At 36.5% G+C, this 26,301-nt stretch overlaps 1 protein-coding gene across 1 annotated transcript in view; it reads right to left on the reverse strand.

The window, feature by feature from the left end:
• SLC25A12 (solute carrier family 25 member 12) overlaps positions 1-26,301 on the reverse strand; it is a 76,902-nt gene that overhangs the window by 25,412 nt on the left and 25,189 nt on the right. Inside the window, exons 8-12 of the mRNA XM_072418331.1 lie at positions 26,061-26,154; positions 25,212-25,296; positions 14,293-14,377; positions 13,138-13,290; positions 342-394 (exon numbers count right to left, since the gene is read on the reverse strand). Coding sequence (XP_072274432.1) covers positions 342-394; positions 13,138-13,290; positions 14,293-14,377; positions 25,212-25,296; positions 26,061-26,154 — 470 coding nt within the window. The remainder of the gene's footprint in view (positions 1-341; positions 395-13,137; positions 13,291-14,292; positions 14,378-25,211; positions 25,297-26,060; positions 26,155-26,301) is intronic.

The following is a 26,301-nucleotide window of genomic DNA, read 5'->3' on the forward strand; positions in this document are numbered from 1 at the left end:
CTTGCCCCCTTTGTATTTACTGTGTAATGGTGAAGGTGAAGAAAGTGACTCTTTGAACACCACTTAACTGGGAGAAAAACAATAGTGAACTCTACAGCACTACATAATTGGCATGAAAACTTTAAAAACTTTGAGGGGGGGTAGGGGAGAACAAAAAATACGTGTGGGGGAAAAGGGGCCCAAAAGTTTTAGGCATCTTCAGTGCACCAATGGATATCTAGCCCAATTCAGGCTGTGTCCCTTTTAATAGGCCTACTGGCATCTCTGAATTTTAAACGAAAAAGCATTGTTCATGCAGCAGAATAATATTATGGGAATCTCTGGGTCTTTGTTCAACTTACCGTCAGTTTTATAGCTTTTTCAGGTGCAACGCCTACAAGCTGTGGTAGAAGACCTGCATAAGAGGTACAAAAAAATGTTAGGAATTCATAAAGCAAACCAATAGAATGCATTGAAATGGTGTTTATTACAACTAATTAAGTAGACCAGTCACTAAAGTGCACTTGAAATGCAAAGAAAGGAAATAAGTGTGACGTAATAACCCAAAGAAGAAGCAATTGCCCAGACCTGCCCAAGCTGTACACTGTTAGTATAAATAATGCCCCTGAAATGTAATATCCAGTTTGTGTCATTGGCTGAATATTTATCTCAGGCATCCCTAGCAATGGGAATTTTATTTTTGGTGAGAAGATCCCTAAGGGTTATTCACCTATATATTTATTTAGACACTACAACGTTCTTCATTAGAACACCTAATGGTCACCCTGGTAATTAGGAATGTAAATCAGTTGGGAAAGGACATGGTGAAACAGTTAGGGAATCAGAAACAAAGTTTGTTAAAATTGTGCCCAATTTGTTGTAAGGGCTTAGACTTGAAAAAAAAAGAATTTGGCTTTCTATGTTTTGATATTGGTGTGTTGTATTTTGTCTTTACATTTGTACTAAGGACAGCATTTACAATGTCTGATGAGTTTGATGTCAACAGCACTGATATTCTGTAAAGCTCCAAAGGTAACAGAAACATTGCTCCAAAATGACAAATAAAAAAACCCACAAAGGCAAAAAAGACATGGCTGAAATAGAGAGGTGAGCAGCACATGCAGACATCACCAGCTTTTTTTTTATCTCAAAGGGAAACCTTAATAGTCATTAGAGAACCCAAAGTCAAAGTATGCTTTTAGCCTTTATGCAAGCTGACAAAGATTACAGGTTGCCCTAAGTGCACTTGAACTATATTTCCTATCTAAGGTTCCTTCAGATCATGCCTTGTTAGTAGGACTGGGCTTGTAGAGACCAAATCCATGTAACATAATTTCAGAAGTAAGAGTTTAACTTTGCTATGTAGCGTTTTTTGGTGGCTTTTTTTTCTTTACCAGAGTATAATAGGATATAAATAGTAATAAAAAGAGTATTTATAGTTTTATTGGTTTGCACAGGTTTCATTGAATTTTTGGTCTTCCATCATAGGTACTGAAAACATAATAGACACCATCAGTGGTGTTGTGTTTCCACTCCCATCTTATCCCATCTTATTACAATCATCATAATCACAAAATGCATTTGATGGCATTGCAGATGTCTCTTTTGTGAATTATGAAGTGGAATTGTTCCCATAGAGCTGAAGTGCAGTCAATAAAAAATAAACACCTTCTAAACTCTACTAATCTATAAATTTAAAGGTGGACTGAGTTCATCTTAAAAAGGCTTTCTTGGACATAAATTGTCACTCTCTCTAGCTTAGGTTACCTTATACTAACAATCAAACCTCTTAGCAATACCATGGTAGCAACTAGGACCTAAGAAAGAATGTAAACCTTCACAATTCTAAAATTAAAATGTTGTAAAAATAATGGTTTGTTTGGTGCACTTTTTATTAAGCTATGCTTCGGTTTTGATACCTAATGTGGTAAATCTGTGTTGACACAAACGTATAATTAACACAATCAAATATTGCTGCCGTGCTGTTTTCTTCTACAACACAGATATTCACATTGATACATTTTATATACATTTGTATTGCTGATAGAAAAGGGAAACACAATTAAGTACAAAAGGCTCATTCAGATAGCAGAAAAATAAGTTTTTGTACTCCACGTTTTGCAAAAGACGACAACCCCATACACTTCAATTACATTGAATAATATTCAATCATACCTCAAAAGAATTATGCAATTTTGCATTTTATAAAAGCAATAATTGAAAATTGCAGTTTCTTTGTTCCCTTTACTTTATACTAAACAGACATTTAAAACTGCAAAAATAATCTGCAATGAAAAGAAGCCCAAAAGTGTTTTCAAATTAGCAATTAAGTATAGCAATTTTGACTTAAAAGAAAACTCCAGTTAAGAAAAAAAACAATTAAATATATACTATGTCAATATTTTTTCTTTTACCTTTGCCTGCATTTGCTCTGAATTAGATGTGGTAAGATAAACTGCAGTGATATAGCAATAGTGGTTAGCCCCAAATTTGTATAAGCAAATGTCAGTGAGTGTTTTCTCCAAAGGTTTGCCAAGTAGGAAACAGCATGTATGAAAGAATTTCAGAACAGAGATGTGGGTGAGCAAAAAATAAGTCACGATGGCAGGGGTGTCAACCTCTGGCCCATTGGCCAAATCTGGCCCAGCACGTCCTTTTTTTTGGCCCCCAAAAGAATTCTTAATATGAATTGCAACTGGCCCACTGGCAATCCGTAATAACGACGGGCCAGCTGCTGGTCTAAAGATGCAAGTGATGCCGGAATTGTAGAAGCGGCATTGTACCCCCCCCTATAGAACAATTTGTAATATGAATTGCAGCTGGCCCGCCGCTACTGAAATCCCTAGTAACGACGGGCCAGCTGCAATTCAAATTACGCTGCTGTTCTATAGACACGAATACAATGCCGATACTACAATTCCCGGCATCACTCGGCTCTCTAGACCAGCGGCCTCTCTGCGTATGAGTGGCCCCGCATATTATAGACACAAGTGATGCTGCGAATTGTAGTAGTGGCATCACTCGTGTCTATTGAACAACAGCCTATGCGTGGACCATGCGGAGTTTATACTGACAGGTAAGCTCTGCAGTAATATGTAGTGGATTGATCTAAATTTGTTCCTCGGCACAGTAACTCTATTGCCACACAATATCCTGATGCAACATACTACTATGGTTACAGCTATAGACAATAGTGGGCACAAATGTTCTTCTTGCCTAACATGTCCTATGCTGCTTTCTGTTTATCTCTGGTTGCGTATATGATTATTTCCAAGAAACTTTTCTGTGCACAATTATGAATCACATGGTGATACTTACATCATTATTTTAGTGAAGAGGGACTTCCAGCCACTCATAACATCAAGATCTGCATTTTATTTTTTTTGACGCAGGAAATTGTAGTAGCGGTGCTATTTCAGTGAAGAGGGAGTTCCAGCCACTCATAGGATTTAGCCCTGCATTGGCCACATATGGCGTTTCCAGCACTCCCCCTCAGCTACACGTGGGAGGTGCCAGGAGTCTTTTGGTGTTACAGGGGCTGAAGACGCACAAGCGCCCCCTCCTCCGTTGATATTCATTAGCAAATAGAGAAAGAGGCATAAGATTTAAAAAACATTCTTAGGCCTCCTTTTCGAATATAGGCTTGTTCCAGACAAAATGTCAAGCAAAACCTCTTTGTTTACATATGAAAATGTTTTCTATCTAATGAGAAGGAAAAACTTCCTCAATTGTTTCAATAAATTTCTATTTTGGCCCAAGGCTTGGTCTAAGTTTTTAGTTTCGGCCCTCTGTGTATTTGAGTTTGACACCCCTGCACTATGATATCTAAACCTAGTTAAGAAACTAATGGAAGTTTTGGACAGCAGAGAGCTCTATTGGGTAATATTGGAGGTTTAGACAGGCAGAGGGTCTGACAGCCTGAGTGAAAATGAGTCAAACATCCGCAGGTGTCCATCAAGGAGACACGAACAGGACAGAGTCTGATAGACTTGCTATAAGATAAAAGGATCAATGACACCCAATCCTCGTACAATACTGCTTAAAAGAAAGCTGCATCTGCATATACAGTATAATGACCAAATAGAGCTGCCCCACTGGCACACGGAAATAATGTTTCATGTAGAAATGTAACATGGAGAAAATAAAACTATTTACTTGACCTGATCTCTTTTAAATGTATTTTATTTATTTTTTAACACCATGATTTCCTTTTAATTTGAAGGCAGTCAGGATTTTGCCCCTTTTTAATAATGCATTTTTGGCAGATCATAATGAACTCTTTTTCTGCTAAAATCCTCTTTGAGAATGACAGTTCATCATGATAAATTCAGTCTTCTATGCTTTTATTAGATTCATTACATATGTTATCCAAAATATAAAAAACTTGTATGCTTTAAAAAAATTACAGAGCTATACATTTATTTATTGAATAAAATGCCTATAATTTATTAACATTATTATAGGAAGAACACATGGCAGAACAAAAAACTTCAAAACACTTTTATTTATCAAATTTGAAAAATAGGGTCAGGGCTGTGTGCTCAGGGACCCAGTTGATTTCATAGCATGTGTGTTCTAACCTTAGCCTGAACTCCATTGCAGATGTTCATGAAATAAGACGATTGCTGACGTCTTAGCACATGGAAACCAGTTATATTCTGTCCCGTTCTCCTGATTGCTGATTGTGCTGACATGTAGACATTCTTCAAAGGGCACATATATTAAAGATATATCTTTTAGAGGTCTCCTATGAACAGGCCTCCATGCCTGTTGAATTTTTCTGGGATCTGTTCAGCAATCACTGTAACATCTTGAAAAGGAACTCTAGCTAAAATTATGTTTTAAACTTTTAATAAAATATAACAACCCTTGGGCTTTTTCAGAGTTGCAGTCTAAAACCATACGGTTTGCTGCTTGTAAGTAAACTTCTGCTATGTCACCAGGGGTGGCCAATGGCACTGCAGGTCAACTCTTTTGCACACTTTGCTTTTGCAGTTATTTTGTTGTTCTTCCTCCAGAGGGGAAAAAGCAACAGGCTGCATTCAAGAATTGCACCGCAACCCCACTACAACCTCATGCAAACACATGCAGAGTGGTTCCCAAGCTCTCTCATTCGGTTGAACTGGGGCAGTTGGGAGTGCAGATGAGCATGCAGTACACCACAGTGGTTAACCAAATATCTAGATTTAGCCTTACGCACTTCCTGACTGCATTGTGATAGATGATAGATGGTATTTTTTGTCTTTAATATTATTAAAACATGTTATGATTGTCACTGGTACATCAAGTAAGAAGGGAACCAATTCAAAAAGGGAAAACTATTACTTTTTATGTCAATAACTGTCTGTCAGGAAAACGAATATCCTTTGGGGTCATTATATCTGGCCAGGGAGTGAAGGGAAATCCTCTTACAAACATTTTAAGGTGTAGCAGGTCACTATAATAAACAGTGTGATTTGTTTTATAAGAATAGGAAGCACCGCACAGTTTTTATTAAGGAGATTGACTGTTAACAAACCTGAAACCAAAAAGAGAGCAAGGGGAATCAGAATCTGTATTAGGTTTCTATGTCCTTAATATCATCTTCACTACTCCACTGTTCATGCATTTACAATTGCCAAAAACAGAAAGGGAAACCTTGGACAGCTGGACTGGGCTGATTATGAAGGCCAACAATACTTGAATAACCTTTTCTGTACACAATAATGAGTTTTCATTTGCCATCCTCAAACTTGTCCCTAGGAGTTCTTTGGTCACTGGGTGACTGTTTATATTCAGTATTTTGTAAAACTGCTTTTGAAACTTTGCAGTAGTAGATAACTGTAATACTCAAAGTGCATCCGGATGCTTTGCCACTGTTGGAATAACAATTAAATACCATAATTCAAAAAAATGCCTATTAAACATCATGATACAGCTGTTCTGCAGATGTATCTTAGTAGCACTGGATAAATCACTTGTATGTTCAGAGCCACACAGTGCTTTGCAATCAGTCACCAAAATCCATGGTAAAGACAGATATTTCATACAAACACAATAATAAAAAGACTTAAAAACTTTGTAAGAATTAAGTATGTACAAAATACCCATAAGGCTTGCTTTGCATGTGAAAATGTGAAAATATTCACCAGACTACTACTAAAGTGAAACCTATATTCATCAATGTGAATATCTCTCAAGCTCAAGGAGACCAGAAATTAGGATATTTGCTTGTGACCATTTAATTTATGGTCCAGAAGAAAAAAATGGAAAACACTGCAGTATTTCTTGAATTGTTCAAATTGTGTATGGTCATCCTTATCCACAAGAGCAAAGAGTAGTACTTCTTTTAAATCAATTAAAATGTATCCTGTACTTATTTGGTTACAGAAAAATGGAATCCAGAACTGGTTGCAATTTAGCTAATGATGATCACTAACTTTGGAAACGATCATTGCTATCCAAGGCTAAAAGAGCTGCAAGATACTCCTTGAAGGCAGCCAAGTGCAGGATTTTTCATGGAATTTGACATATAGAAAACTCTCTAGTTTACTGTGGAAGGTAATGCAAAGTGAAATCACCTCCCTGCAAAAATCCAGATAAGTCAGTCATTTTAAAATGTACCCTTAACCACATCTATCTTCTATTTGTGTGTCTAAATGTATTTTTTTATATCATTTCTGGGTGCTGACTTCAGGGGTTCTCCTCTTCCTTTCTTGTGTGGACTGGTCCATACCCTGCACTGAGAAGTGCACATAGCATTCAGTGCATTGGTATTGTGAGCCCAGGCCATTGTGATGATTGGTAGATGTCTTAACTCCCTCCATTCTACCAAGCAGAAGATTTTAAGTTAAATTACAGTTTTTACATTTGAATCAGTTTCCAAAAACTTTTACCATTTCTGAATCGAGTCCTAAAATATCCATGTATTCTGGATGACCTTGCGGTATCCCTAGTAACGATTACGTGTATGATGATTTAATTACCATTTCCACTACCCTACCATCCCACAAGTCAACTGACCATCAACAAAGTTTCTGTAAGATGCTACACGTCATTTAAAAAGGACAAGGACAAGAATGATTATTAAGAATCTGTCCAATTCAATACGTTTTTTTATTTTTTTTTTATTTACTTTACATACGATTCATGACCTGTTTAGACTACCATTACTTTTAGAGGTACTTCCTGGCAAGTATAGAGGGTAGTAGATTTTACTCTTAATCGATCTTTAAAAGGAAACCTATATTGGGAGAATATAAATGGTTGCAATGCCTACTCATGAAAATGCAACACTGATCCAGTGACTTCAACTCTTCTTACTTGGAACACAAATGCAGCACAAGGGTTTTGATTTAACTCTAACCTCCTAATCTGCATAGATATTCTGTTTAAGCAACTTAAAAAACTAGGGCCAAAGACAATCAGACACCAACTAATCTTAGAAGGAGGTCAGCAATTATGACAACGTATTTCTCTTGCTTTCCTTTTACTTTAGTAAATATAATACTAAAGTTGCTTTGATGGATTTTTCAGATGACTAAAATATAAGTGCTAGGTTTAAAAAAAAAATGTAAAATGTTTCCTTTTGTTGAAAAACAAATAGATCTGCCTGCAACATTTACCACACGGGAAGTCGCTCATCCAAAGGAGCCACATCAAGTATCCACAATGAAACAGGAAAATTGATTTGACATTATTCATTGCAGGATAGCGATTTCTCGTTCCCCCTCATAGAGCATATAAATAACAAATCACTGACGTACTAAGGACAAGACAGGAGAGGGATGATCCTTTTCTTTTAACATTTACCAAGAGGAATCCAGCCAATAGATAATGAAACTGCCTCAATTTTCTTCCCCATGTCAGTAATTTAAAAGGCTTCTATGTTGCAGAAAGGTAGTTATTAGTTGCAAGGGGAGTTGAAGAGAACACAAAGAAAGCGATCCTCCCTCCATGGTCTGTGAACCGTTGTAAGAGAACACCCACTGAATATTATGAAGGAGACAAGTCACAAAGTACTAGCACACCCCTTTCATCTCCTGTATTACAGCAGAGTTCTTTACTAACAGGAAACCAAGTTTTCATTGCTGGAAGAACAAACTTCGGTCTTAAGAAAAAAAAAAAATTAAAAAATATATATATACATTGAGGGAAAGAAGTATTTGATCGCCAGCTGATTTTGTACGTTTGCCCTCTGACAAAGAAATGACCAGTCTATATTTGTAATGGTAGTTTTATTGAAGCTGTGAGAGACAGAATAACAACAAAAGAACCTTCAAAAACCCAGTGCTCAAAAGTCAGAGCTTGATATGCATTGTAATGAGTGAAATAAGTATTTGATCCCCTATCAACCAGCAAGATTTCAGGCTCCCAGGTGTCTTCACTGTATGCAGGTAACGAGCTGAGGATAGGAGCACCCTCTTGTAAGGGAGTGCCCCTAATCCAAGCTTGTTACAGTACCTGAATAAAAGACACCTGTCCACAGAAGCAATCAATCAGAAACCAAACTAGCCACCATGGCCAAGACCAAAAAGATGTTTAAGGATGTAAGGGACATGACTATTGCCAAGCAGCTTGGTGAGAAGGTGACAACAGTTGGCGTGATAATTTACAAATGGAAAAATCGCAAAATAACTGTCAATCTCCCTTGGTCTGGGGATCCATGCAAGATCTCCCCTTGTGTAATTGCAATGATCTTGAGAATGGTGACGAAGCAGCCCAGAACTACACAGGGGGAACTTGCCAATGATCACAGGGCAGCTGGGACCATAGTCACCAAGAAGACAATTGGTAACACACTGCGCTGTGAAGGCCTGAAATTTTGCAGAGGTCCCCCTGCTCAGGACAGCACATGTATAAGCACCTCCTACCTTTAGCCAGGGCATTGAAAATGGGTCGTGGATGGGTATTCCAGCATGACAATGACCCAAAACACACGGCCAAGGCAAAAAAGGAGTGGCTCAAGAAGAAGCACATGAAGGTCCTGGAGTGGCCTAGCCAGTCTCCAGACTGGTTGACAGGGGATCAAATACTTATTTCACTCATTACAATGCACATTAAACTCTGACTTTTGAGCACTGGGTTTTTAAAGGTCTCGCACCCACAATAAACCTACCATTACAATTATAGACTGGTCATTTATTATACCTATCATTACAATTATAGACTTTGTCAGAGGGCAAACGTACAAAATCAGCAGGGGATCAAGTACTTCTTTCCCTCACTCTAAATATCTACATATATATTGGTAATTAGGGATTTGCGTAGGTTGAATGTCAGTTTATCAGTTTAAAACGGATGATCAATTCTGCTGTAAAACATCTAGCTGGCCTTGAAAGAACACCAATATGCTTTTTAGTAAATGATGTAGGAAACACTGAACTGTATGGGTCAGTTTAGTGTGATGAGTTTTAATTTAATGTGGATCCCTTTTGTCTAAAAACATATTGCGATCAGCCAGGTCCTTTATTGCAGAAGGGATAGGNGATATCCCTTCTGCAATAAAATAACCTTACCTGTCTGATTGCATTTTTTTAAATACACTTACCTGCCCCAGGCACTGGCATCTTCCTTTTTCTCTTCCTGGTTCCAATCTTAGCAATCTTGGTTGGCCAGGCTGGGATGATGTGACGCAGGAGTTCATTCAGTCCCAGCAGCTCCGGGGAATGCCAGAGCATCCTAGCATTGTACGGTGTGCTGCGCATCAGTTTACAGAGGGTAAGTGATAAATGTGATTTATTGCAGAAGGGACATCTCCTGTTACGTCTGTAATAATGAAGCTTCATGACTGCATTTTTTTTGTGAATTTATAGTTCTTAATTTTTTGTTTTTTGGGGACTTTTAAGGCATAACTTTAATTAAATCTCACACATATCAAAACATATATATGTAAATGTAAATTTATTCAAGAATTACAATAATAAACTTTTCATTAATGCATTACATTGGTCTTGATGACTCCACCATAATTAGTACAAACGCATAGGCATTGAAAGTTCGATGCGTTTCACGGAACAAAGTCCGCTTCATCAGGAACAACTTGCCTAAAACAGCATATTAAATCAAAATTAAACATAATATAATAATGTAAAACAATTTTAAATAACCTTGGAGATTTTACTCACATTCATCTTTTGGTTTGAGTGGCTCCCTGGTGGAAGGTACCTATGTCAAGCAGGCGGTTCTTACCACTAGATATAGCAGTGTAAATAGGAAGAGGAACTTAATATAAAAATCTTGTAAATAATATTGCCAAATGGTTGATTATATGCCTTAAAAGTCCCCCACAAAATTTTTTTCTCTCACCATTTATCTGCTATCCAATGGGGATGTGGCATAAGATTTGAATTATTTGTTAAAAAAGAGATGTCTCTGCTGGGTTATTTTGAATTCAAAGTTTTGATTTAGGATTAAGATTATCATTTTGACCATGTATTGTGAAGGGGTTAAATTTTAAAGAGACCATGTCAACAGACCAATTATATTTTCATCAACAATGATCCCATAGAATTTGATATGCATTTTTAATATTCATGTTCTTCTTGTGTAAAGGCCTCCTTTTTTGTTAGACACCTGAAAGTCCTTAGACCAATACTAGCCACCACCATGTTGGATGTGTTGTCAGTGGCCCCAGCAGACTATGTCACTTATACAACACTCTGTAGTATTTTCCTACCTTTTTCCTTTGGATTTATTGATCATTTTTATAGAATAGTTAGATAAGGCAGAATGATGATCAAAAATAAATATATTGATCAAAAAAAACATTGGGAAAAATCATAGAGTTTGATTTCTGGTGTTTTATTTCATATCTTTAGCTAGGCATACATTTCAGGGTCCATCAATAAAGCAGTAAATCTGACATTCACTAAGACATTCCCTGGTGGAGAATCAACCCCTGTCATTGAAATACATGGACGGAAGCATAAACCAGACAATCCACTATATTCAACAATATCCTTGGGATAATGAAAGACAAACAGGTTTAAGCTGCTTATACAAACTGTTGAGCAGATCAGGAGTCCGGACAGAACTCCAAAGTGGATGCAGACAACCATGGATCTAGTGAGCTAGTTTAAAGCCATAATGACAGAAATGAGCAATGACTTAGTTATTTTTTTTTCTTTAAGACGATTCCAGAACTGTTGCTGTCATTCTTACCTGATGGTTTTCCTGCCTAGTGAGCAACTGAAGCAGCACAAACATGAAGTCAATGATGTCAGAAGAGGTCACCCGTATGCTTGTTTTTCATCACAGATTCACCTTAACAAGTCAGAGCCATAAGTAGCGTGCAAAGTGATCAGTGGATGACTGGATGTGGATGACTGGCTACACTTTAGTTTTGCAGTGCTGTGGTTCTTGGTTCAATTTCCAGGGACAACTGCAAAATGTTTTTTCCTGTATTTATTTCAGGTACTCCAGTTTCCTCCCACAGTGCAAAAACACTTGCTTTTCTTTTTCAATGTCATAGTGAATGACAGGTGCTTTCTGCAAACTACACTTTGCCTCATTAAATAGTTCTATAAATCTACCTTGCAGACTTGAAAAGTAGATTTATTTTTTTCCAATATAATCCATTTAGTTTTTGCAAATTTTCCTACCATGCTAAAGCTTTCTAAACAAAAATGAGACTTTCTATTCTTTATCACCTCTACCCTCCAATATAATTCACCAGGGAAGGTGCAGTGTGTGGTACTTGCAGCTAGGCAGCTTTTCAAGTCCTCCCACGCCATCCATTAATATTGCTCAGTGGAATACAGCCCGTGTAGTCGTAAGTCTTTTGTCATCACCACAACAGCCACTGACGCATGGCACAACAATGAATGATTCCTTATTTTAAAAGGCACTTTAAATAATTCAAATCATTTTGGAAATACTAAATAAAATTCTAGTGTGGCTCAATATTATTTAGGATTGAAAAATGTTAGCAGCACAAAATTTTGACCCTGAAGAGGACAAGAACCTTAGAGAAAAAATATGACAAGGTTCTTTAAAATACATTTCTTTCAGTCACCACACATTACTGCCTGCTAAAACTCAATATCATTTGGCAAACATGTTAGCATCTTTTTGTACAATCTTTTTTCAATCACCTACCTGGGCTTATGCAGACTGAACAGATTGTTTAGGGGGTTTAAAAAAAGATTGTACAGATTGTAGAATGAGTTGCCAATCTAAATGGAATATACAGATGTTTTGTATAAATATATATTATGTACAGTAAATTCTTTTATTCTGTATTTATGCACAGGACTTACAATAATAGGTTATATCAAAAATAAACAATAAGTTGAATACAAAATATTTTCTATTAATAATATGTTGTCTTCTTTACAACCAACAACCAGGTGGAAGTTAATACTCCCTTTCACACATTTACCTCTCCGTTTGCTCTTCTTTTAAGCTAAAGTTGAAATTTACATCCTTTTCAGACTCCTGTGGTTTAGAAAAAAAAAAGCAAGCCTAAAGGAGAGGAGAGACTGCCTACAATGACCTACTGTTTGAGGAAAAGCAGTCATATTTAAGGTGTACCGAATTATGACTCAAAGCTGCACTGACTAATTAAAACTTGGCAATAGTGTGAACACATCCTCTTTTCCAAAAGCTAAGGTTTTGTGAGGAGCAAATAAAGCTACTCGCATCAGCAGGTAAAGATTACACTTCAACTGAGGTGGCTATTTCAGAGTATGTCTATACATTGTGAAGTGGAACCAAGGGCAAACATGACCACGCATCCCACATGCCAGTTTGGTGAGGGATAGGGGAGTCCATTCTGCACAGGGACCCATGTACATGTCTACACCTTGCTGGTGCAATGTAATTGAAAGCAGTTCAGACAAAGCAAGAGTTTGTGTACAAAATGTGTAACAACGTTTACAAGTATATTGTTTACTGTTTGCATTTAGATACACTTTACTAGTAATTAGAAAATGGTATAATTTAATTTAAAAGAAAGTATTTTTCTGTGTGTTCTCCCTCTTAGATTGTGAGCTCTTTTGGGTAAGCTCCTCTCCCTATCCCTACATTGTTTGTAGCTGTCGGCTATTTACAACCCCATATTTAATGTGCAGTCTCTGCGTAAGATGTTGGTGCTTAATAAATACAGTAATATTAATATTAACAATAATTATGTAAGAAAAGAAACTAGATTGTCTATAGAATCATTGAGCTACTTACCTCTGTAAAGTCCAAAAAAGCCTTCATAACGTAGAACTTTCCTAAAACAGTCAAAACTGTTTTTATACACCAACTCTTCAACAAAGGAGGATCGCTGATTCTGCATGCGAGTCTTCACAAGGTCGATGGGGTAAACAGCTGTAGCTCCTACAGCTAAAAAGATGAAGTAAATGTATAGTTAGTACTCTTAGACCATTTTATATACCTCCAATAAAATAGAATAAGTGGTCTAGAGGATGTCAAACAGTTTGGAGTCATAAAGCTCTGGATCCAGTTCTAACCTTCCAGTGGATACAAACATTGCAACATTACTTTACTATAATAGGTGATTGTTGAAATGTTTATTATTCCTGAAATATCTCATAAAATGAATTATAAAATAAACATGAGTTCACAAATGAAGGGCAAAAGGGAATACATATGTAGAATACACTCACACCCATTTTGCCCTCATTACCTGATCATGCTACACATCAATTTTGATTTTAATACTTGAACCTGGTATGCTGGTCTCAGGACAAATAGGTAAATTCAGAGATGAATATACAAATATGAGAGTGGTTTTAAATTTATATTAACTTGTTCCTGGGATTTATAAAACTCTAGGAGTTTTACCTTAAAAAAGTCAAGTAAACTAAAATTATATATCCTAATCTGCGTTTTATAGTTTATCTATAAAATTTTTTAAGGGATGGACGGTGTCTTTCCCACAATATAGCTTTTTTCAAAGTCAAATTTCCTGAAGGAAATATTTGCTGCCCAACAAAGCAAACTTGTCTTTTGAGTATCCTGGTAAAGTAAAGGTATTTTCTTGCTCCACTGATATAATTTCTGTTTCCTTTTAATTTTACAGATTCCACATTTTTCTCTCTTCTTTCATCTTAGGCTCTCTGCTGCTTGTACCGGTGCCACCACACATAATTAATCTCTGCAGAGAACACTGTATGCGGAAATACTGTATTATTATGGAAGTTCTGTCCTCAAGACTGTCTGGAGCCAGAGGTGGCACAGCTGATCTGACGGAGCCCTGTGATCACGGCCAAAAAATAGGCCTTGGTTTCTACTCTGATGAACAATGCAGTGCACCTTAGCTGATCTGTACCTCTTGACACAGATAGTATTACATTAGGCCAAGCATACAGACATATCACTCACCTCCAGCAATTGAACCCAAAGTGAATCTGTAGGCAGACTCTGCAGCCTGGAGCCAGATAGGCCTACCCATGTCGCTGTAGGATTGCTATAGAAGTGGGAAAAAATGAAGAAGTTCATGGGAACTAAAGAAAAAGACAAGGTGGTCTTGTAGATATGTATCATTAGGTTTCTATCATTGAAATATTATATGTAATATAGGATTAGGAGAAATTCACCCAACATAAATAGCATTTCAAACAATATAATACTAAAAATATTATGGGTATAAATATGTATCAAAATGATGAACTGAAATTACTACTAGCAATATTTAACACCTTCTTGTTTAGGAAAGGCACCATTTATCTCGATACAAAACGAACATCAAACTGATGGAAATAAGGAAGCTGCCAGTGCTGACTTGTCTGAGCAAACTCCAGGGTTGTCATTGCTATCTGTGCTTCACTACTTCATGATTAACTGATCTGTTATGTGCATATCAAATTTCAGGAATAAAATGACCATAAATGTTAAGGGTTAGAGACACTCAAATTAGAGAAACAAGAAAACAAGGATGATTCCTCTGAGGACTGCAGAAGTCAGACAAGGCATGTCCTGGGATCCTATAATGAAAGGTTAATTTGAGTTTTTAAGTTTGCTGTTATAACTATCAGAAGCAATGTTAAAAGGCCTTTACTGACTTCTTTACAACAATGCTAACCAGCTGGGTATCTATGGCTTTATATTAACAATGACTGCCACAAGTATGCTGCTTGCAAAGTCAGTAATCCTAACCTTCACCAGTGTCCCAGGTCAGTGACTCGGAATGTATATAAGCTTCCTGGAACAAACTGAGAGCCAGGTAATTGGCATTTTAGAAGGGTTAGCAATGGCAACCTCTAATTATTATTACCAATATTTATATAGCACCAACATATTACGCAGCAATTTACAAAGTCCATAGTCATGTCACTAGCTGTCCCCCAAAAAGAGCTCACAATCTAATGTCCCTACCATAGTCATATGTCATTAACACAGTCTAAGGTCAGTTTGGGAAGGAAACATGTTTTTGAAATCAACATAATTGTCCCAGCCAGAGTATCCTGAAAAAAGAACAGATCATGGAACAATATATTTTTATAATATGGTTCTGAAAAAGGTAGACACTCCCTTATTAAGAATTTGCTATTTCTAGGACAGTAAGTTAAACTTATCCACTGTGTCAATTAGTTGCAATTAGATTGAGGCAATTAAATCAGAAGACAGATGGTTTCAACATTTTCATCTTTTAACTAAATCCTTTCAAAGGAATAAGGGCCTAAAAATACCTTTACCTATGCAAATGAATAGTTGCATGCATTGGAACACCCAGAGAATGGGGCTTGCGTAGGTCCTTTAAAAGACAAATTTTAATCAATATATGGGTGAATCTGTTGTCTTTTGAAACATTATGGTAAGCCTAGATATTTTGTATCAGACGCAAAATACCAGCCATTCTAAACGGGGGTTTGTCCAAATTTTGTCAGGGATTTCTTAAGCTGTGGCTGATTGACCTCGCATAAGATGACGCCTGCGTAGTTCCAGGGCCAATACCACTTGACAAAGCCAGCTGCATAAAATCAAGGGCCTTTCTAGCTTCTTTAAAGGGGTCATTCTGACCATTATTGTATGGGGTATTGTATTCTTCTCCACTAAAACCATTGCAAAAAGCATTATTCCAACTGAATGAATATAGCAGGGGTTCCTTGACACGTGAAATTATTTTAGGGTTCCTCTGGGGAAAAAAGGTTGACAAAGGCTGCCCTAGACTTTATTTTATAATGCTGCCAACTATGTAAAACACATGAAACCTGTAGTATGGATGACTGAGGCTTAACATGATTGCTCTCACTGGCTGCTCTTTAAATCATTGTGATCTGGGAGATGACAGCACCTTTACTTATACCCTGCTAGTTTTATCAGGCTATGTCAAGCTTGATGAAGTTTCACTGTAAGCGAGTTCACTCAATAGAGGCCGGCTGCCATCGGAGCAGCGCTATCCCAGCACAGTCTGCTCCAGCACTTGCTAACTAACAAAGATCACTGCAAAAGTTCAAAAGGCCAGCTATAATTATGTTTTCAGAGAGGGATTAAAACTCTCTCTGCTGATGATAGCTGCGGCACTGCCATGTCATTAGCTCTTTGTTGCCTGTTTTCTCTCAGTATGTTTTACTTCTCTAATATATGCCCAGGGACACCTGCCAAAAATACCACCCACATCTTTGGATTTCATTCACTAGTCCCACATTCCATCATCAATATTAAAAACTCCTATACTTAGCATAGCAAATCATGCAGAGTGTAGTCTATTTTTCAGTCATAGTAATACCAAAATGTAGGGTTTTATTTTTAAAATGGTATAGTTGCTATCATTACACCAATTTGAAGCAGAACTCCAGCCAAAAAATATTAGCTAGTTTAATAACAAAACCAGCTTTTGCTGCAGTATTCCACTTCACCCTAATGAATCCCCCACAGTACCTATTTCTGCTGCTCAGTGTTCTTATTCTAAAGAGCAAAATTATTTAAGTCACTTCTTCTAAGGCCAGGTTGTGCTGGACCTGTCCCAGACTGTTACTGGACAGTGAAATGGGAAGCAGCACAGTAAAAAGCCCATCTATCTGCTCTCCTGGTCTCCTCCTGCTAGAATGCTTCTTGTCAGCAGATGAACTGATTGGTTCCTTGTACTTTACTTCCTTTCACATTCTGCTCTGCTGTACAGAAACTGTAAAAAGTGTGATATCATGTCAAATTCAGATGCTTAGATAGCTTGCATTTAAAACAACATTATATTAGGTATTGATTATTATTATTATAGGACTGCATTATGTTGTCTTTTTTATCTACCTAGACTGCCATGGCACCCAAAATAAAACTACTCTTCTGGGTCAACATTTTTACATAAACATTGTGTTTTTAGGGTCATTGTCTGGCTTTGAATATTGAAATAATGTGTATTTCAATTAAAGAATATTTTTAGTGATGGTGAAACAAAGTTTAGTCAATAATTATACAAGAAAAAGCTGACCCTTTGCCACTGTATACGCAGAAGTCTACAGTGCATAAAGGTAAATCCAGCCCTTAACCAATTATTCAGTATTATTTTTAGAGTTTGCAGAACCCGTATACACTAGGCACCATGAATGTAGGTCATCAGTTGTCCAAAGAAACCAAGTAGACTTGGATGACCCCCTTGATGATGTTAACAATCAGAAGTTCTACCCATTTCCAAATGTATCTAAAACTACGTGAGTTTACCTACTTGTTATCATCTGTTACTGCTCAGAGAGTGAGCTCACTGCAGTTGAAAAATCAGCAATCACCCACCACACAAAACACCAGGAGATGATTTAGCCTATCTGAAAGTAAAAATCATGTTTCCAGTAACAAAGCAACTCCCTGAATTTTCATATATGAAGCTTTCAAAGGACATGGGAAGCTGATTTAGCCCAGCAGAATCACCTCAAAAAATCATGGTAGGGTGGCTTAGTCTATATACCACCCCTGAAAAGAAACTCAAAAGTAACTTTTCCTTGATTCATGACGGGTTTTGGAATTCTTTACTAATAGAAGTTGTTGTGGAATAAATGCAATGCGGATTAAAACATGCAGACTTACTGTAGCCAAAAATCCCACAATAAATAGTTCTGCCTCTTGAAGTTTGAGTTATGGCAGCCATAAGGCCTGATTTGAAAAGGCAGACATGCTGGTACCTTCTATTCTGATGAGGATTCCCTGTCTTAGAAACACCTGTTTATCTTAATCCATTTCAAAGACAATTCCATTCCTCGTAAGCTTCCCCAAGTCACAGAGAAACCCAAGGATTATACTCCCTATTGTCTGAAATCATTTTCTTGGCTAAAACTTCTATGCCTGTAAATACTGTAATTTTCTTTGAAGGATAGGTCTCTCTCACCCAATTAAATAGTAGCAGATAACACACAATGTCTGGTTATCTGAATTTTGCTGTATATCAGTAATAACAGCGGTCTACGCACTCTTAGAACCACATGGATCGAAATAGAATTTATCTTCTGGGGTTTCATTTAGGGAATTCAATAGCAGCAGTAGATAACTTACTTCACTTGAAAGAAGACTGCTAAAACAGTGAATTTTCCTGAAGGTAGTCATGGTCAAGACATTGTGGCATAATTCAGCTGACCAGTCGGGTCTGTGTAAGGGTTGGCATACAACCAAGGATATTGTAGTATTATTTGGCTTACTGGCCAGGTCAAGGTAGGCATACACTGGAAGATACCATGGCGTTATTCAGCTGACTGGTCAGATTAGTATGAAGATATAGTAAAAGGTCTGCAAGGAATTCAATTATACATCCCTATTTCCAGAAAAGTTTGGATACCATTTAAATAAAAAATAAAGTGATATGCAAATATGCAAAATATCCTAAATTTAAATGAAAAAAGCACAAAGACAACATATCAAATGTTGAAACTGATAGGTTATATTGCTTTATGAAAAATATATGCTTATGTTGAGTTTGATGCCAGCGGCACATACAAACAAAAATGCACACACAATTAAATTGGGACAGGGGCAATAAAGGACTAAAGAAAAAAATCTGGTGGAACACCTTTACCAGTTCATTTGCAACAGGTCAGTCCCATGATTGGGGAAAAAAAAGAAAATTCCAGAGAGGCCAAAAGTCTGATCTTCATGAAAATAAAGATGAGGAGGGGGTACACCACTCTGAGAAACACTAAGCAGGCAAACAGAGAAGCTATTTGATGATAATGTTTCTCAATGTATAATTGACAAGAATTTAGGGATTTCATCATCCATGGTGCATAATATAATTTAGAGATTCAAAGAATTTAGAGAAATCACTGGGGGACAAGGCTGGAAAACAATACTGGATGACTGTGATCATCAGACTCTTAAGCAGAACTGTGTTAAAATCAGACATCATTCTGTAGTGGATATCATTGTACGGACTCAGGAACACCTCTGAAAACTGTTGTGAACACAGTTTGTTCTTACATCCACAAATGCAATAAAACTGAGAGTGAGGTGAACAACAGTTCTGTGGTCTGACAAACCAAAATTTAATTTTTGGAGGAAATTATGGATGATGCATTAAGAAGAAGTTGGACCATGGAGTTTAGAAAGATCTGCTATCCAGATGAGATTTTTATGGGTAGGCATTTCTGCAATAAAATGCCAACCTGCATTTTAAATCTATTACAACAAAAGTTTGAAAAGCTGGGTGCTAAAATGGCCTGCCAGAAGTTCGAAGTCTCATGCTTCACAGTGGTAAATATGCCTGTCCCAACTTTTTGAAACATGTTGCTGGGATCATATGCAAAATAAGCCTATATTTAAAAAAAATAATAAAAAATCTGAAATGTTCTCTTTCTGCTATTTTCAAATAAATATATGGTTTTGATAATTTGTAAATCACTGAATTCAGTTTTTATTTACATTCTACATCCCAACTTGTTTGGAAATAGAGTTGTGTTACTATGGACAACAATCAAGTTAACCCACAAAGGCACAAAAAGGGCATTCCACACAATTTGCTGCAATGTATTAAGTGAATAAAGTCACATTATTATTATAATTATTATTAATAAACAGGATTTTTTATAGCGCAACATATTTTTCAGCGCTGTATATTAAATACAATTGCAAACACAAATGCTCATAATGTAGGTCGTCAGGTACAGCTTCCTCTCCAGCAAGAAGAACACTGAGCAGCAGCAGTGACAGCAGTGTCATGACTACATATAATTCTAATTATTGTCAAACTAAAAGTTAAGCAGCAGTGTCAAGATGATATCACAGTGCAGATATATAGCTATAAGGCTACAAATCAGTCATTTAATGTACAGCTCTGCCTAATATATTGGCGCTATATAAATCCTGTTTATTAATAATAATAATAATAATAATAATAATAATCATGTCAAGAGGTGCTCTGTTTTGGAGAAGGTATTCAGGACAAAGAAATACATTAAAAAAAAGAGTGGTGAACGATTAGAATCCCTGTTATATGTTACCAGACAACAATGTATATGTTTGCATTGCAAAGTAAAGGAAGGCTAGAACAAAGAATTTTTGTCCAATGTGCGGAGGGATATTTTGTGGTGTTTGAGTTGTTTGCTGTTGACAATTCAGCAGACAAAGGAAATGTTGCCATCTGTTATTTTTCAATTACATTTTTTGAGCTTCCAAAGATAAACTATATGGAAGACATCACAGAACTGGCACAAATGGTAAAGACCTAAAAAAATAAAAATTAAAAAAAAAAGCTTTCCAAGAGAGTCTATTTCCAACAGGAAAAAGAGTTATCTGAGCACATGAAGGTCTTGGTGTATATTAGCAAAATCACTACTTGTTTGTTCATGCTCTTAGACATGACACCCACTTTTCTTTGCACTATTTTATTTTTTTCCTAATAAATGAGCTGTAAACAGTGTTTTGACTGGAATGCCAAAAGCAACGAGTACTTTTCCCTTGTCATCAATTGCTCTAGTCTACTAGACCATTACCAAGAAGCACCCAGAGCACATCTCTCTCCCGCCTCCCAGAATCAACAAAATGAAGTTAGGATTCTGCTGCTTGAATACAGTAATTAGTTTTGATTAATCACCGCTGTGACATTAATCAGTCTGAATTCTCTTGTAGGCTTTGCTCAGACACCTAATTTTGCTGCCCCAACAGGTGTCTCATAAATGGCTTTCAGAGAAGCAATATATAGAAAGGCTCAGACAGTCAGCCGCAACGTGATTCTGTCAGTCTACCTTAACATGTCAAAACAGCTTATTGACATGTGACCTGCCACACAGCCGGGATGAAGACATGGCAATCACACATATAGTGTTTATTAGGCAGAAATGGAGATCTGGATGACAAATAAACTGTAGACATTTCTGTACTAATTTTACTTTTATAGGCAATGTATTAATGGAGGGGACTAAACAGAAAGTATAAGCAGACAGGTAATGGTGAGGTGGGAAGAAAATATCAAAAAGTCACCCATTGAACCAGTTCAATATATAGATCTTAGAACAGCTTCATGCAGCTTGGAATAAATGGCTCTTTGATATTACACAGTATCTGTGGTTAGTGAGCTAGATGAAAAATCATCTAATCTTACTTTTTTATTCAAATGGAATCATCTGCTACAGTATGCAATGGTACCTGGATATCCTGTATGTTTACATAGGAATATTGATTAGAATATAAATATGAAATTCTCCAAACATTTATCCCAGGTAAGTCTTCCTGGTGACTATGTTTAAATATAAAATACATAATTTCTAAATTTCACATGTACCACTCATTCCCTAGTTTTAAAGCTTTTTGAGTACCCTCCAGCAGCTTGTTTTAAGTAATAGCCAAGGCTTCCATTTAGATCAGTGTTTAACCTTCCTAAGGCTCTTTCATACATGTGGTGGAAAACTGTGCAGTTCATCGCTCTGTTATGCTCCTATGCACCCATGAGTGACAAACCACACCTCAAGTAATTCTTCTTCTTTGTGGTTCTATCTCCAGAGAGGGAAAAGCAAGCACGTGGCCAAAAGCAGCTTGCTTCTGTCTGCAACCTCACAGCGCCCTACAGTTGCGTGCAAATGTGTGTACAAAATTCTTTACAACCATGGTTGAGCCAGTGGCAGAAATCTACAGTCAACCAAAAGTCTGAAATAGCCCTAATTTGGAGTTGAAGGGTGCAATAAAAGTCTCCAGATAATTTGATGAAAGCAAGCAAATTTCATGTGTATTCCTGTAGTACATATTTATTTAATGCAAACTGAACCCATTGGTACAAGGCCCTAGTCAGTCTTACTCTTGGGATGCCAAGAACATTTCCAGGGATCTTTATGGGGTGTCTGTATATAATAAGTAATCTACCACAAGTGGCTTTACTCAATTCATTGTCACTCTGTATATTTGTTATTCCAGAGAAATAAACACCCACGTTGGAATGTTGACTATTAGTTTCCAATGTAAGCCAACAAAGCATGACATAAATCCAGGTAGAAATGCAACACATATATTTTTTTTTTTACTCTTATGCTAAAGATAATATCCCCAAATCACAAAACTGTTTTGTATGCAGAAAACATTGTACAATTCCTAAATGAGAATTCCCTTGCTTCTTCAGTAAGGTCTGTTTGAGCATGTAGGGAGAAAATGTATTGGGTGAATAAAATTTCTTCCTGACCTCATTTGTCTCTGTTGGTGGGCCAACAAGGTTAACTATTGTGACATTCACCATCCCAGAGCGACAGGTTGTGAGCAATTTCAAAACAAGTAAAAGCCTGACTTCCTGAACATCTGTTCATGACACTTCTGTAGCACTAAGCAGGCCTGGCAGGTATTCGCAAGGCTCTGCTGAAGGATTCAGAAATTCACATTCAATGTGACTTTTATACGGCTATCTATTACATACTCAACCATACATCCTGCAGCATTATACACTGCACATTTTCATTTCAAATATTAGCAGACGTTGATGGACATTTAAAACTCTCTATGATATAAGCATGGTCATTAAAGCATTAGAAGTTTGATTCTAAACTGTCTGGCAAACTACAGTTAGAAGGCTGAAGGAGATTAAATTTAAAAACAACCGTAAATATTAAGATTTTTATCTAAAGTAGTAGGTATTGATGGAAATCTAAATTAATAAAAGTTCTTCAAGGAACTATGTGCTAACCCTTAATTTAACATATCAAAAAACATATTTGTGAAGAGAAGAAAAGCAGGGTTTTTTGCACAAAAAAGAATAGTATTAAATTAAAGATACATAAATTAATATCTTACATAGACAAATTTAGTTGCATTTGCCATTAGCAACAGTGTTTTCTTGTGGTTAAAAATGTACAGGATAAATTACAAGAGGTCACAAAATACAGCAAATACAGTATCATCAAGTGTATTTACCAATTTTAAGGTTGGACCACAATATAAACTTGGGGTCCACCAACTGTTTAATTGGCATTAAGAGGCACTAGACATAGATCATCTCAACACAGCATATACATATACAAACTTTTTTTGGTGGGGAAAACAATACTCTCCTCTTCAATCTGTTTACCACTTATTTATATATAGATATATATTATATGTTTCTGCAAACAGTTGATATTTAAGTAAATACTAGGACACACATTAATAGTATAATTATATAATAGCCATATCTTTATTGATCTAGATACAAACATAACATTAGTTGCCAAACACATGTTGCCAAATTACTACCCCTGAGGAAGCCTAACAAGGCGAAACACGTCGGGTACAATCATCAACATGATTCAATCATTATAAATATGTGGCAGTAATGTATATGCTGTGTTGAGATGAATTATGTCTAGTGCCTCCTAAGGCCAATTTAACAGTTGGTGGACCCCAAGTTGATATTGTGGTCCAACCTTAAAATTGTTAAATACACTTGATGGTACTCTTTTTTTTATCGCCTAATACATTTTCTCTTTACATGGCTAAACAGAAATCTTTAATCTTAGGTGGGTTGTCAGCTTTGTAAACCTTTTTTTGAGAACTCATCATTGTACAATAAAACTCCAACTCCAACTCCAAAATCCATATTTGTCCTTTAGGACATGTTAACTCTCACAATCCTTTATCTTGCTAATATAACGTGGTTGCAATTTAAATATGCTAAAGAATAATGGGTGTGACTAGGATACAAAACAGCAAATATAGAGGGAAGTAAAACTGAAGGAATCAATTACAGCTTTAGATTTCTGCATAATCTAAGCAGAGAGATATAAAAATGCATTCAGCCTACCAGACAGCTAACCAAACAAACATTTTTCAGCTATGTAATTGACAAGAAATAATCTAAAAATGTCAATTTTCACAAACATAGTATGTTTTATATTAAAACATGCAGCTGTAAGAGAACGATGTAATGTTTTCATCACAGTTAGCTGTCAAATCTGTCATAGTGCTGGTAAAATTCATGTATGAACAGAATTTAGTTACAAAAATCCAGAGTGCAAATGAATTTCAGTTTAGCATCTTAGCATCAACCTTCTTTCTGCTCAGTCTGCTAAAGTGAAGCTTATTAAAAAAAAACTGAAGCAAAAGTGGAGGAGCTCAAACAATTAGGTTTCATCCTTTAAATGCAGAGATTTACCTATTTAGGTAATATAGGTAATAGTTTAAATTTTCCTCTAGTTTTGATAGACCAATCAAACATTTATATACATATTTTATTCTTTTAAAGCAAATGGAAAAGGATGACTGGAGTCAAATACCATAACTATATTGTGGCTTAAAGCACACAAGTCATCCTCAAGAATCTCCCATATATATCCTTCAAAATAAACATTGGCCAACCTCCAATGCACTTAAGTGATTGCAATCACAAAATACGTTTCTCCTATGCCAAGTGGCATAACATTGAATAAAGTAGTAATTGAGTAGTAATAGTAGACAAGAGTATACAAAGGCAGGTATTATTTTTTTACTCTGACACCAAGAGCTGTGATCATACAGTGAATGTCAGTCCATACTATGACTATGCACAGTTTTATTTAATGCTGGATTCCGATTACCCACCCTGCTCTATATGCCTATGAGAGCCATGTGACTCATTCCCTTTAATCCCTGACATGTTGAAACCTTACATAGAGTTTTTGGGCAAAATGCAGGTTCCACCTATGCCCTAGAATCTACATTACCTTAGGTCTATCGGATTTATTGGAATGCACAGAAGCCTATATTCAGTCAAAATCAATAAATGATGGCATGTTCAAAAACCGTCTTTTTTAAAAGGCTCCATGCAGCATTTTATTGGATACTGAGCACTACCATACAACTACTAACAGAAGGTATATGTATTAATGATAACTATCTCATAATTTGCAAACCACTCTTCTACACTGAACTTGAAGTTTGTATTCCACACCTACCTGCCTCTGGATTTCAGCTAAATTGTAAGGCAAAGCTCCTTCTTCTAGTGGTGCAATTCTCTCAATATCTGTCAGAGTCAAGCGTCTGTACACAAAAGATAGGCGCATTAACATACATAACCAAATATATATAAAAAACTCTGCATGTTGTTTATCATTACAAATATCACAGTAATAGTTCATGCAATAAAAAAAACAAGGAATAATTGACAAACACCTCCAGATGAAAAAAAAGATTTCTTATCCCTAACCTCTGCACAAATTAAGTCAATTTATCAACAGGCTTCATGAGACACTGCTACTCACTACTGATAGCATGGAATTTAGGATCCTCACCATTACAGCCTCTTGAATAAATTGAACATCCAACAGAGGATAGGTACAGTATAGGGAATTGGCATAATCCCCATTTTTATCTTCATGAACCCACCAGGTGGACTGCTTTAATTAACTATTGCCTTCAGCTCAGCATTTTTACAATATTTATAGAGGATGACCTGCTGGAGTCTTTAAAAATCATGAAAGCACCAGAAAGGCCAAACAGTTGGTAAGGTCAGTCGACAAAATCTAAAAAAATGGGACCACAAATTTAGGTAGGCTCTTAGGGGAAGGGCGTGCCTCTCGTTGCAAAGCCACCTGCACTGAAATGGACGGGGACTTTGATGCAGAGATTTTTTTTGGTGACTTGCTTCAGAAAACTACAATTATTCACCTCAGGTTTTCAGAGGGACTGAGCCTTGACCACACTTTGTTATCTTTAGGTTGCTGTGAGAGTAGCAGGATCTGTCCTTGGATAAGGTCAATATGAGCCAAGGGTGGTGAAACCTTTTATGTTCAGCACACACTTACCCAGTAGCATTAAATAAGTCTGAAAGCTGGAACAAGATGTCAATTTCTAGTGGGCTAATCTGTCCAAATTTGTTTGCAGAATTAGTGAATTCCTCTGTAAGAAAATCATAAACACATTCACAATTTTGAAGAACGATAATAAAATAAAGTTTAAAGCTGCAACCCAGGCCTGAAAAACCTATTCTTTTTTTTAAACTCCAAGATGTCATTTTTCAGATTTGTACAGCAAACCAATATGAAC

Source organism: Pyxicephalus adspersus, chromosome 7 (assembly GCF_032062135.1).
Source record: "Pyxicephalus adspersus chromosome 7, UCB_Pads_2.0, whole genome shotgun sequence".
NCBI classification, from domain to species: domain Eukaryota; kingdom Metazoa; phylum Chordata; class Amphibia; order Anura; family Pyxicephalidae; genus Pyxicephalus; species Pyxicephalus adspersus.